The 12,927-nt window shown below is 38.9% G+C and overlaps 1 protein-coding gene across 1 annotated transcript in view; it reads right to left on the bottom strand.

Annotated features, from left to right (window-relative positions):
• The window catches only part of VAV3 (vav guanine nucleotide exchange factor 3), a 146,391-nt gene that overhangs the window by 87,586 nt on the left and 45,878 nt on the right, over positions 1-12,927 (bottom strand). The window contains exons 3-7 of the mRNA XM_057364284.1: positions 6,898-6,956; positions 6,151-6,216; positions 3,784-3,892; positions 1,051-1,143; positions 889-957 (exon numbers count right to left, since the gene is read on the bottom strand). Of these exons, the coding sequence (XP_057220267.1) occupies positions 889-957; positions 1,051-1,143; positions 3,784-3,892; positions 6,151-6,216; positions 6,898-6,956 (396 nt within the window). The remainder of the gene's footprint in view (positions 1-888; positions 958-1,050; positions 1,144-3,783; positions 3,893-6,150; positions 6,217-6,897; positions 6,957-12,927) is intronic.

Here is a 12,927-nt window from a genome sequence, read left to right as displayed (position 1 = left end):
TACAAACAGGCCAGGTTCTCACAGAATAAAATTAAATCCCCAACACCTCCTCCTACAACCTGAGAGCCTATTGGACATGCCAGAGATAACCAAAATGGGGGATATTTTACAAGCAGTAAGGGTTTGATGCAACCCATGGGCCACACTCTGGGGACTCTTTCTTTACAGAGGCCTCATAAAAGAACATTGCTTTCATTTTTCTGTGTTGAGAGACGCTTCAGACCATTTCTGATGTCTTCTTTTAAAGTCAGACAGAATAAAGATGAGTAAAGATGTGCTGAACACTTATATCAACTAAAGAGATACGTAAATCGTCATCCAGTTATGATTAAGACAAAAATAAATGGCACAAAGTAGCAATCACAGAAACCATTTTTGTTTCAGACAAATAAGAGGTTTCCTAGATAGTTCACAGAGGATTTCCTTATCCTTTCCAGCAGCAGATTCCAAATTCACAGCCGTGAGTTATATTAACTTTCAAGTGTGCTCAATGAAGTAAGACCCAGGCAGTTAGAAGCATTTGCAAAGCAGCTATACAGAGTCAGTATACAGCGACATGTAACTTAACAGTGACAACTTTGAACCATCCTTTAAATGTCAGCATTCATTCAAAGATAATCCATTTCTAKAAATTATTAGCTTTTAAGGATCAAAAATACTTCCATTTATAGCAATTCATTATCTGACATGATAATACTATTTATATTACCTTATTCCCTCAAGCAGAAAAAAAATTTGACTAGTGCACATCCTTTTTAATCAACTAATATCCACATAAACACTGTGCATTGTATTTCAAATAATCATTTTGTGCAGTAACACGTAACACAAATACATCACAATCAGCTATGAACCTTATATCTGTTCATTAAATATGCAATTACTCACAGGAATGTTGATGAAAACAGTATCAAACTCTGATGCTGACAGAAACCTTTTCAATGGCACCATGAAAAACTGCAAGAAAAAGAATTATATATTGGCTATTGTAATTATATCTTCTAGACTGCTACAAAAATGCATGCTACAAGTCTGTAAGCAGCATCTTACCTTCTCAATCGATTCCAGAGTTTCAGTGTACTTCTCTTCAGTTTGCTTTATTTCAGCAAGACAACAGCTTCTTATGTCATTTTCAGTACATTTCTGCAATTACAATGGAGACAAGTTTAAGTCATAAACAGGCACCTAATGGATAACAAATGGTTTTATTTGTTTAGAATTATGCAATTAGGATAACTGCTTCCTGAAATTCTCTGAGTACTGCAGCCTCCAAAGATGACAGCAATACCCAAGAATGTTTTAATGTTCAATTAGCTGATGACTTTAGTAAAATCAAAATCTAAGTAACATTATGAAAAGTTAATGTTTAGACATAAAACACTGAAGTATCAACATGTACTTTGGAAACTGAAATACAAGGTCACATTTAATTCATATCCAGACTGAGAAATCTTATTTAAAATACTCAGCAGTTAATAATTCCATTAAAATTAATGGGGCTAAATCATGTAAGCAACTTTGCTTTGCCATAAATATTGGATTCAGTCTAATCCTTGTACTTATTTACAGTTTTTCCCTTTTTATTTCTCAAGGGGAGCTTTCTTCTCAGACACAATAGGAATAAGTCCTCAGATCAGGAAGTGCAGTGACCTCCAAGTTCAGCTCTTGCATATGTATGTGTGTGTCTCCAACAAGATCCTGGGATTTTTCCATATAAACCACCAGGCTCATAGGACATGGAAGTAATTATCAGTAATTACAGGACTCCATAAAAATCATTTACAAGCACTCATACCCAAAATAGGGCTTACAACACGACAACTTCAATAAAATCCATTTTCAAATAAAACAATAAATAACTGGAAGATGATACAGAACCATTCATATCAAGCAGGACATAAAAGATGTGGAGATATATAGGTCAGCATGGAGATTTGACACAGTAACTGGATAAGCTTTTGCAGTTAGAAGCAGAAAATTATCCAATACGTTTTCTCCAACAACAATAAACTGTATCTTAACAAGCAGCAGTGCTGCCTTTCATCCTTTCTGAAGCCTCTTTATCATTGTGCAACACTGTTCAGCATATCCCTGGCTGTATCTCACCTATTTAYATCCAATGCAGGAATCCTATGCTGCACATAGACCTGATGACTAAATCAAGTCTATTCAAATACGTGGAGAGTAAGGAGCAGAAATTTAGCACTACAGTTCTTCCATTCAGAAAAAGCTCTTTCAGCTTTTGAACAAAAGACTTGTCTCCTCTAGGAATAGCAAATTCATAGACTGCAATTTAAACATTTAGCTTCTGGTGTGTTCAAGAGCTAGACTCCTTCCAGCCCCTCTCTCTGCTGCCAATCCACCTGACACAGCTGCAMAGCACAGCAAAGAGTAAGCCAGGCTTACACTGCCATGAGCCACATACAGCTCCTAMMCACCCYGGCCACCTGAGAGCAGGAAATGTAYTCCTACMACCTCAACTAGAAACCAGGCTGCAAATCTCACAGGTGCACAAAGCTGGGTCACTGCTTTCACCCATCTCCTTCACCCTTTGCTCTTCACCTCTGTATAACTCTACAACCTGCTCCTGCAAGCAGAACATGGCTTCTCACTCTCATCTCCCAGGCGCTGTAATTTCAGAAAGCACACTTGAAAACCCAATTCATGCAGTTTTTTATTTTCCCACTTCAAACATTAGGGTTCCTTCTTAATCAGATGCGGACACAAGTAACCATTTTTGCAAAAATTCTAGAATTGTACTTTGTGAGCATCATCATCTGATGGTCACCCTCATCTCAAACCTACCATTTATTCCCAAATTCTTTTGTAGGGGGAAGGAGACACTGGCAGAGTTAACTGTAGTYAATTAATCTCTATAAAGTATTAGAATTTTACATTATTTAGACTTYCAGCTATTTTTCAGCTTCAGCTCAATACTGTTCAAAATGTTTGCTGTATTTCCCCCAATACAGAAGAGACTGTACTGAATTGTTTATACCAATTTGCAAAATTTGGGGATTTATTGTTCACCAACATTCATCTACACAATGCAAACAAATCCTGGGATTCCACTTAAACCATGTACTCTATTTTTCTGCTCACCCAACCTGAAGAGATCACTAACACACATTTTTGGCAGAAGTTAACRTATCAGTTTTTCTATCCATACCACAAACACCTAGAATTGAGTGCAATAAACAAAAGCAGAGAGGGAATAAGAAATACTGTGTGATATCAGTACAGGTAAGAAAATCTGCCTTTGAATTCAGCTCCTCCTAGACAAAACTTAGTGGAACAGTTTACTTAGCAACATAATGATGACCTAGTGATCAATAAAAAGTATATGGTTGAATAAGCAAGAAATTCATTAGTATGAAACAATTATCAGTTGTCCTTGTATGCTAGTTGTCCAAACTATGGCTGAAACAATATTATACACAGTAATTTCACAATATTGTAACAACTTTAGAGGCAGGACACTTTCAAGTAAGCAATTCAATTAATTGCTGATAAAATAGCTGGTAAATTTTACTACTCACAACTAGCAAACAAAGTAATTACTGTTTTTCATTTTAAAATTACTTTATTTTTCATAATTACTACAGTTAATGTTTTCCTCTTTACCCAAACAGCCTGCAAAGTCTCACACAGGAGACAATGCACATGACAGCTCCAGATACAGCTGAGCAGGAGTGTCATTAAAACTATCTATAAAGACATCCTTTCAGCTTTCCAAAGGTTAACTGCTATTGCTCCAAAGAAGCTAGGAATTGGAAAACATACAGGTTGCTGTGCTGCTTCATCTTTCATWAGGTCTTCATAAACTTCCCCACCTTCATCTTCTCCATAGACACAATCATATAACTCCTCATCTTCCTCAACACCAGTTTCACTGCAAAGACAAGACAAGAAAAAAGCACAGACAAAATACCATCAGCTCTGCAAAGAGACTACTCATAAGGAAAGTTTCCATAATAAACAAACACGTTAATTATTAGAATATCTAATGAAAATAACTCACTAAGGGAAATTAAGTCCATTAATTTTCTTTTCTCGATATATTTAAAATAAATTTTCAATCAACACAATACTGAAGACTACATGAATTTAGAACCACATGGGAACTGAGCCAGACAGCAAAAGCAACRCATCTGAGCGGTTTAGTCACAATCCAGCTGCCTTCTTCTCTTTGACCCTTTTCCCACTGCACCCAGGGAAGAGGACCTGCCTTTTCTTACTACACTGGGATGTGAGACACAGGTCTCCTTCCTGCCTGAAGAAGGACTATCTGGGGTAAAAAACCACCAAGGACTGCAGAGCCAGTACTGAGACACTGAACCTCCACACCATAAATCAGTATCTTGRTCATCTCATGCCACCCTCAGCTACACAAAAATGAAAAAAGGAACTTATCAAACTGAAAATCAGACAATTCTGCAAAACTGAATAGGCACAAGCKATGTCCTCCAAACACCCAGACTTCAGAAATAAAGCACAAAGTCAGTGCTCAGCTCCACCCTCCCCTAAGTCCCCTCTCAGCTCACCCTCCACCCCTCAGCTTCATTACAGTCAGTCCTGCTAGAGTGTTACCTACTTTGTGCTATGACTATATCAAGCCCATAATATCTTTCATTTCTATTTCCTAGGATATGTCTAGAAAAGTACTCTAAAAGATATAAAAAACAGTCAAGTCACAATAATAATTAAGAAGCTGCATCAACTGTCAGATATGCTGACAACTTTGAGAGTTTTCCTGCTGGAAGACAGTACTGAAATCCCTCAGAATAAAACCCAACAGGTTAGCCCAACATTTCAGTTCCCAGCAGCAGTGATGCTGTGCTAGCATTTCACATTAAGCACTGGCTGCTGTCAGATGCAGCAGACACACTCCTCTGCTCCAGGAAATAAAAGCTGGCAAAAAGGCACATTAAGGATAGAAACATTTAACAACCACAGCTCTTTCTGACAAAAAGACTTCAATTAATTTTAAATTCTTTAGATACCATTTAAACTCAGGGASAATTAAATTACTTTCAAATACTTACTAATAATTGAAGGAAACTAAAATATGTCGGCCGTTTGCATCATTCACTGGCACATTTGTTTCTTATTCTTAAATTGCTTCCTCCTTCCTTCTAATTCCTTCCATTGCAACAGCACGCAACTATTAAATTTCAGTTAATAATATTCATAATTTGTTGCAAAAGAACAGTTGCAAATCAATTTCCTTGGTATGATTTGTCAGCTTTTTTTTTAAATGCCAGACCATCTCCTAGTGCTGAGTTTAYATGCATGCCCATTTAAGAACTGGTGCGTGTATTATTTTCAAACAGTGCTAATGGCACCACATCTAAGASATAACAACATCACCCCTTGCCCACYTGGGCTGAGAGGAAACTGCAGCTTCCACCTTCTGCATGCTCTGCTACACAGAGAAAAACAATTATCTATGAGACAGTCAGCTGCAGAGATGAGGACAAGCTTGGCAGGGAAAGCGGTAAATTGAGCAATTGAGGTTTCTCTACTTTACAGGCACTGAAGGAACAAATCCCTGGTGTGAACAGCAGCTTATTTCCCACATTGCAGCGAGCAACATGCAATGAGTGCTGGTGAACCTTCACCCCTGGAACTGTGAGCTCTGATCTAGCTCTTGTCACATGATTCCTCATGGATCCTGAGAGATCCCRGCCATAGGATACAAGAGTATCCTGACAATGCTGCCAACACTTACCCAGAAGAGCTAAATGCACTCATATGAAGAATTTCATTGACTTTAAACAATCCAGCTGAATTATGATCCAAACATGCATTTTCTTTGTAAGTTCAAGACAATCTCCTTGAGTCCCTTGCAAGTGATACTGCAATACTCTGAAAGCATTCTCATAGTATACTGMCAAGTAATTTAGAAATGCATTCTTTATTTACTTTGCTACCAGCACCCTCTATGAAATATGCTGCTTTATATATGYAAATGTATCATAATAATTTTTAAAMGTTTACATAATTCTTCCTGGTCAGCATAATGACTAACAAAGTATTTATAAATTAAATAAATATTCCATTCTCATGAAAACTATGTTATACAATACAATAYAAAAAATAGCATGCAACTGAAAGACAAAATCTTTAATCAGTATATTTACAACGTACTCTATTAAATCAGGAAGTGCTTTGTAGATATCTTCATCATCAACACTTTCTTCTGTAGGGAAGGGCCTATAGGAAGAAAAATAGCATTAATTACACACACCACTAGCCTAGTCATATAGTGGACTTCYGTTTGGGTTCCAAACATTTTACACAGATTATTGTATACTAATGTTCTTATATGTTCCCCCCTTTCTCTGATAAACAGTGTGTGTGTATTTACACTTCATTAYGTGGACTGACAATACAACAAAAATCCTACTGGATGCATCATTGTCATTTTTCAACYGGAAAAAAATTATCAATACCTCCAGTTTAGGCCTGATTGAGGTTTTTTCTGGTTTCTTTTTGAAAACAAGAGTCTCACAAACTTGGCCAATTTTGCTGATTTTTTAGAAATGAGAAAGCAAAGAAATCCCTTTTGTCTTTACATAAATCAGCACTGCATCAGYTTGACTTATGATCCATGTGTGACGATTATCACACARGGTCTGCAYACCAACTGCTCCTCTATTCACCTCCTGTTTCAGCATGAGAAGCAGACATAGCTCAGCCCTTCAGTAAGAGGCAGAAGATACTTTCRTCACTCCTCAGAGTTCAGAGCCTTGGTTAGCTGCCCCCTGGGCAATCTGGGTAACAGCTAGAGAAATTCTTAGTGGGGCACACAGCCTATAGTGCCTCTAACAACTTTTCCCAGCAGCAYCACACCAAGAGGCATCACTCCCACTACTCCCTATGGCAATAACATACCTTATTCCTGTGCCTAATGCAATAGGAGTTCGGGAAAGCTTTGAAAGTGTTTCTATCACCTGCAGAAAAAGGAAAGAGAAACTATGATTAGTTGCAGAACAAAAGCACTTTTTTTTCTCTGTTGTTTTGTTCTCAGCAGTGCTACTTCAAATCGAATTATATCAACAGAGACCAAATCGGGCTGTGCCAAACGCCACCTGCAATTGGAGCTGAATGCACTTGTAATCAAATTTTATCCCACAGACTCCTAAAATATTTGTGTTTGCTGCTGTAGCTGCAGAACGGCTCTGAGCTYTGACGCACGGCGAGCAGCAGAGGGAGCCAAAGGCCACGGCAGCAGCAGCCCCTGGAGGGGCCGGGAGCAGCGGGAGCACAGGGAGCGATCCCGGCCAAAACTGAGCCCTCTCTCATMGCCCCCTCAGCCAAAGTGCACCAAGGAGCCCTGAACACATCTTCACTTTCAGAATACAGCGGTCAGGAAGATCTCGTTCTAAGAGAACACTTCCAGGAACYGCTGGGGTTACACAAAAAGCCAGGGAGAGCATTGCAAGGGTAGAACACTCACACATACATGAAGGTGTTTGCTGGCAACTGTAATAATAAAAGACCTCCTTTGACTCTGCGTGCCATGTYCTCTCTGTCAGAAATATTTACTCTTACACTCAGATAAGAATACCTTATTTGCTAAAGAGAGAAAATTACCTTAAATTACACCCTGCCTGATTTCCTTACTTCCAATGACAAGGTTTCCCCTGAACACTTCAGAAGCTTCAGCCTGTATCTTTTCAAATCAAAATCCATTTTAAGCTGAAGAGAAATCTCCAAAGAAGGCTTTTATCAGTGGTATCAAAATTCAGTASAACGATTCTACATTTCTACATTTGACAGGCATTTGGGAATAACCTCTATGATTTCAGTTGCTTATTTTTGAAGTTCTAATTACAAGTCTACCCTGACCATAAAAGAGAGTTAAAAGTGCTTCTCCCAAAGGAAGTTAAATTACATGATTACACACGAGAATGACAAAGTAAAAACTACTGAAAATAATCAAAAACTACAGAGCTTAAACTGAAGCCACAAAGCCTCCAGAACGAATCATCGCATATGCAGATGAGCAAAAACAAGAATTAATGCTCAATTAATCCCATGAAAGGAACATTTGGAGTCCATTTAAGCGTCAGTGAAAATTAATGCCACAAAAAATCTGGTTTTGCCTAACAGCAAAGAATAACAAAACAAATAAATATGCCATTAACAAAATCAACGGTGGGGGCACATATTTCCCCTATCAACATAAGMAATGCAGCATGGTCTAGAATAAGCTTTAGAAATTATGAATAAAAGTTGATTGGATAAATGACAAAATTAATTAGTAAGTATTTCTCATTAATTGAAAGGCCAAAAGGGAAAATACTCCTTTAACAAGTCTTASAGTTGCAGGGGAGTTCTGGTTCCTGTAGCAGACCAGAACTTGCCTCTGCACAGGAGCATTAATCCCGACACAGGGCTGCAGGGACTGCTCAGCCACATGAGACAAGATGCTGTGGGATTCCAGGGCAAAATGATCTGTCCTGACAGATGGGTGGGTACTGATTGGCAAAATCACAGAAGSTTTAAAGGTTCTCAAAATATAGAGGGGCAAGTTTGGTGAACTGAATRTCCCTTACTTGTTTCAACATGATATTTCCAAGCACACAAAAAAAACTTTTGCAAACGATTCCRCCCACGCAGACCCTTTTCCTTAGAGGGATTCTCAGTTATCTAGCATAATCAAACCCAGTACACATATGGTTTACTCTTCTCAGCTAATTACTGTTGCTTCAAGATAACAGACAAAAAAAATAGGCTGTACAAATAAAATTATAAATTTTTGGGCAGGTAACCAGCAAATGTTACCCCCGAAGTGTACTGCCAAATTACTTTTTAGCGCTATCAATATAAACACAAACTAAAGCAAGATTTATAAGTAAGAGRAATAGAAAAACGTTTTCAGGAACTGATGTGAAAGCTTGAAGGGGGCGGATCCGAGGCACACGATGACACCCACACGCACTGAGGAAGCATTTACCAGAATATGCGCACGGAGAAAAGGACAGAGAAAGGAACTGTATGACCTGAGATAACAGAACACTACCAGAATTTTCCCTGCTCTTAGAACAGACCATTAAGCTCTCCAGTCTCTAGTCAAGATTAAAAGGCAGATACAACTTCCACAGAACAACAGGTAATGCTTACCCATTGAACCACTCCTAAGCCACAGCTTAAAACAGCACTGTCAAGAACCATGTCTACTGAGGAGCATTTTTCTTGCAGTTGTGGTTTCCCTAAAGAATTCTGAGAAAATGTCAGGAATACTTACACAGTAATCACACATGAAATTACCACTTCTGGTCARCACACTATTTCAGTATCATATACATGTAAATGTATTTGCTCCAACGAAAAGTGGGGCAAAACAAGATTTTCCCTCCACGTGAAATTTCAGTTCTTTGGTTCTGAGACACTGCAGAAACAATGAAGAGTTCCCAGATTTCAAGGTCTGTGGGGATAATTGCAGTTATGTATGGGCTGTGGATTTCGATAGTCATTCATCAAAACTAAATGAAAGGCAGCAAAATGTCTGATTTTCAACAAACTAACAAAGAATGACTCAGGAGTTTTTCAGACCAATRCTAGTTAGAAGCCCTACACAGCTGATGTCAGGGAACTTATAACACAATTCTGAAATCCAAAATTACCATGTACCATAGACATTAAAGTCCTTAACATTCAATTTAGTGCTTTCCAAGTTGTTTGGTTTTTTTTTGTTGTTGTTGTTTTTTGGTTTTGGTGGGGTTTTTTTGTTTTTTTTTTTTTGCTTTGCTCTCTTCCTTTCAGCAGATCTTTAGTCTCTTTTACCCATGTAACCCTAAATGATTGCTCAGTTCTCTTCCAAAGCAAGGACTCTGACAGATGTTCCTGGTACTTTGAGTGAGGCTTAACTAGATCTTAGTTTAAAAGCAAAAGTAGCATTCCTTGCTTGTACAAAGTCCAGAACAACAGCGATTCCATGCCTGGCACTGCTCTGCAACAAACAAATGTACAAAGGGCTGCAGAGCTTTGCACACACACTGTAACTAGGAGCAGTCAGCAAAAACAGGTACTGGGTAAAGATTCCAAACTGACATCCTGGCCAGCTATAATATGCAAAAAGAGAAACATTTTTACTCCAAAACATCCCACAACTACATTCCTCCACACTGAAAAACTCAGTAACTCTATGATTCTCATGCAGGGCACCTGACACTGAGAGATTATAACCAAGAGGCTTCCAGGCTTAAAAGGAGGCCTCACTTCACCCACCCCAGCACAGCTCCCTCACACTCTCTAACAGCGTGAGACAGAGGTTAAGCAGTCTTCACAAGTCACATCAAAGTCACACTTCAAGATGTGAACACCCAAGTTTGTTTTTCAGTGCATAGCCAGTTTATGCAAAATATGACACAAAATTCAAATCTACAGCTCCGGAAGAGGAAACACACCTCAGCCCACACCCTCGTTTCTCTGCTCCTCATTCACRTTTCAGGCACTGCTGGTAAGAGCAATGATATCACACTGTATATTAACTCTTTTCTTTTTTTTTTGGCCTTGGTACTTATTATGGCTTCACTTCATTTACAGTTGTAAGTCAGACCCTTCAGTTTATGTAAGGACTTTAATATGCCTTGCCAAAACATTATTTTGTTATTTCCTGTAGCCATACTCTTCAGTTAATGACATCTAATACTCCCGTGCCTGCTTACAGCAGCAGTACACTAGAGGGACTATTTTACTTCTTTCCATAGCAGTACTGTGTCTGAGTTTAAAATGTCTCTTTCTAAACTATTTTGGTGGTGTGTCTTTTTACTCTTGTTGTTTCTTTAAAAAGAACTTGSAAATCATGCAGTTCAAGAGCAGATGAAGTACCTTTTTAAAGTACTTTTCCACTTTGAGAAACAWCAGAAGTAAATCATTTTGCAACTCACTGTGTCCCCAAACAAGCAATAATTCCATGCTACTGACAACTGCTGTMAGGACTAGGCCCATATTTATACTCTGATGTTACCTAAACCAAAAATATTAAGTGATTAACAAATGTYGATGGCAACAGTTTCATAGCTTATGCCAATAAAACCTAGAAAGGCTCACTTGTGGTTAGATCATCAAAGCAGTTGCTTCCATGCAGGCAYTTAAATCAGGATGTGTTTTCCTAAGACACAGTAAAAGTCAGAGCTCTGCGCAGATCATGAAAAACAAAAAGCTATCGCAAATAGAAATTCAGTGTTCCTAGAGAACACAAAGTCATACATTCTCTGCGTCATGGGCTCTTATGACAATTTCAAGTGCCAAATGTCCAGGACACGTTAAACCAGCACTGTTAGTCATGCCCACATATGGAGTGAGTTCCCATGAAGATGTTTTCATTCATACACTAGACTGGTGAGAAGGAGGGGATAGAGAAACATCTTTTTGTGTCTCTTTTACTCTGACATTAGATGAAATTGCTATATATAAATGTATTCTCAAAATTAAGATAGTAGGTTTATTCATCATTTGCTACTGTAGAGTTAACCAGGCTCTGGACAGCCCTATATCAATACTTCTTTTGGAACAAATGGAGGTGAAGGACAGTTGAAACATATATTGATTAATATGTATTAATATTTTACACCAATCCATCACTAACTTTTGAACCAGAAGACCTCTAGGAACAGCTACATTTCCATTTTACTTGGTTAATAGACTAAAAAAATTAAAAAAGACATGTAGCCAGACAACTCSAGGGTGATTACACAGCTGCTGATCTAATAAGCATATTATTCYAAGTAAAGCGTGTTCATAAGTTAAATTGCACATTTTCTCTCCATCTGCCTTGTTCGGGCACCGCGTTAGTAGTCTGTGTTGGTTCAGGTCAGTTTTAATCAAACCACGAGCCTCTAGGGAAGAAGAAAGGATGAGGGCTTTTCAAGGAGGCAAAATGAATGAAAACTCATCGACAAGAAAGAAGGGAGGAAAAAAAACAGAGAAAGAAGAGAAAAAACATGGCCTAAAAGCAAACCTTTTTTTCACATACTCGCACCTCTAACAGGCCCTTACAAACAAAAGCCAAATTTCAAATGTCSGCTATGCAAATATGCATCTACTAAATACARTTGTGRCACACACTGAAATGTCAAAGCCATACAGACAAAAAGATGCAAAAGACAATTCACAGCCTCAGCACCTGCACYAACACCTCCTTTGGAGCACGACACACTGCAGACCTCCAGCAGRTAGAAATGTAATCACTGGGTTCTATTACAGCTATAGGTGAAGGTTTGTGTATCTTGATTTTCACCCCATTCAGATAATGAAATCCAGTCTTTAGGTATACAACACTGATAGGTGCAATCTAAACGAAAGCCACAAATTTATTTTCCACTGGGGAAATCACCAGCTGTAAGATGCTCTCTGTTTTCTCACTGACATCACCTTCAGCCATCCCGATTCTGGCTCTCATTGTCCGTATCCATTCTTCCATTTCCACTGAACTACATCCTAAGGGAACTAAGGGAACATCTGACTACTTCATCCCTCTTTCCCGTCAAGGCTTAGCGCTGGCACAGTAGCAGTAAGGAAAACACTGACTGTCCCAGGGAAGCATGGCAGAGAAATTCACAACCCGGAGCCAAGTCTTTGTGACTGACAGGAGCCTGCCAGCAACTGTGAAAAAAAGGTTTGAAACCAGGTGCCAAATGCTTTCATGCAGAGGCAGCAAGGGTAGGTCTGCTGTAAAAGCTGGTTTTGGCAGTCATGCACATTTCCTCTGCACGCTGAGCCCCAGCCCCAGCTGCGAGAGAGAAGCTCAGAGGTGCTGTTGTGCTGCAAGGGAAAGCCTGGCTGGCTCCAGGCATGCAGATCTTCTCTACACACATTGCCCCAGGGAAGTCTCATCTTGTGAGCATTTTCTCTGGCGTCTCCACAGTGTCTCCACAATGAAGTGGCAGGAAAGTTTCTCCACAGTAAAAAAAA

The sequence above is a fragment of the Malurus melanocephalus genome, unplaced genomic scaffold, assembly GCF_030028575.1.
Source record: "Malurus melanocephalus ecotype Western Australia unplaced genomic scaffold, MMel_1.1 scaffold_37, whole genome shotgun sequence".
Taxonomy (NCBI): domain Eukaryota; kingdom Metazoa; phylum Chordata; class Aves; order Passeriformes; family Maluridae; genus Malurus; species Malurus melanocephalus.
Note: the sequence above shows the minus strand (reverse complement) of the source record. Positions and strands in the feature narration are given on the sequence as shown.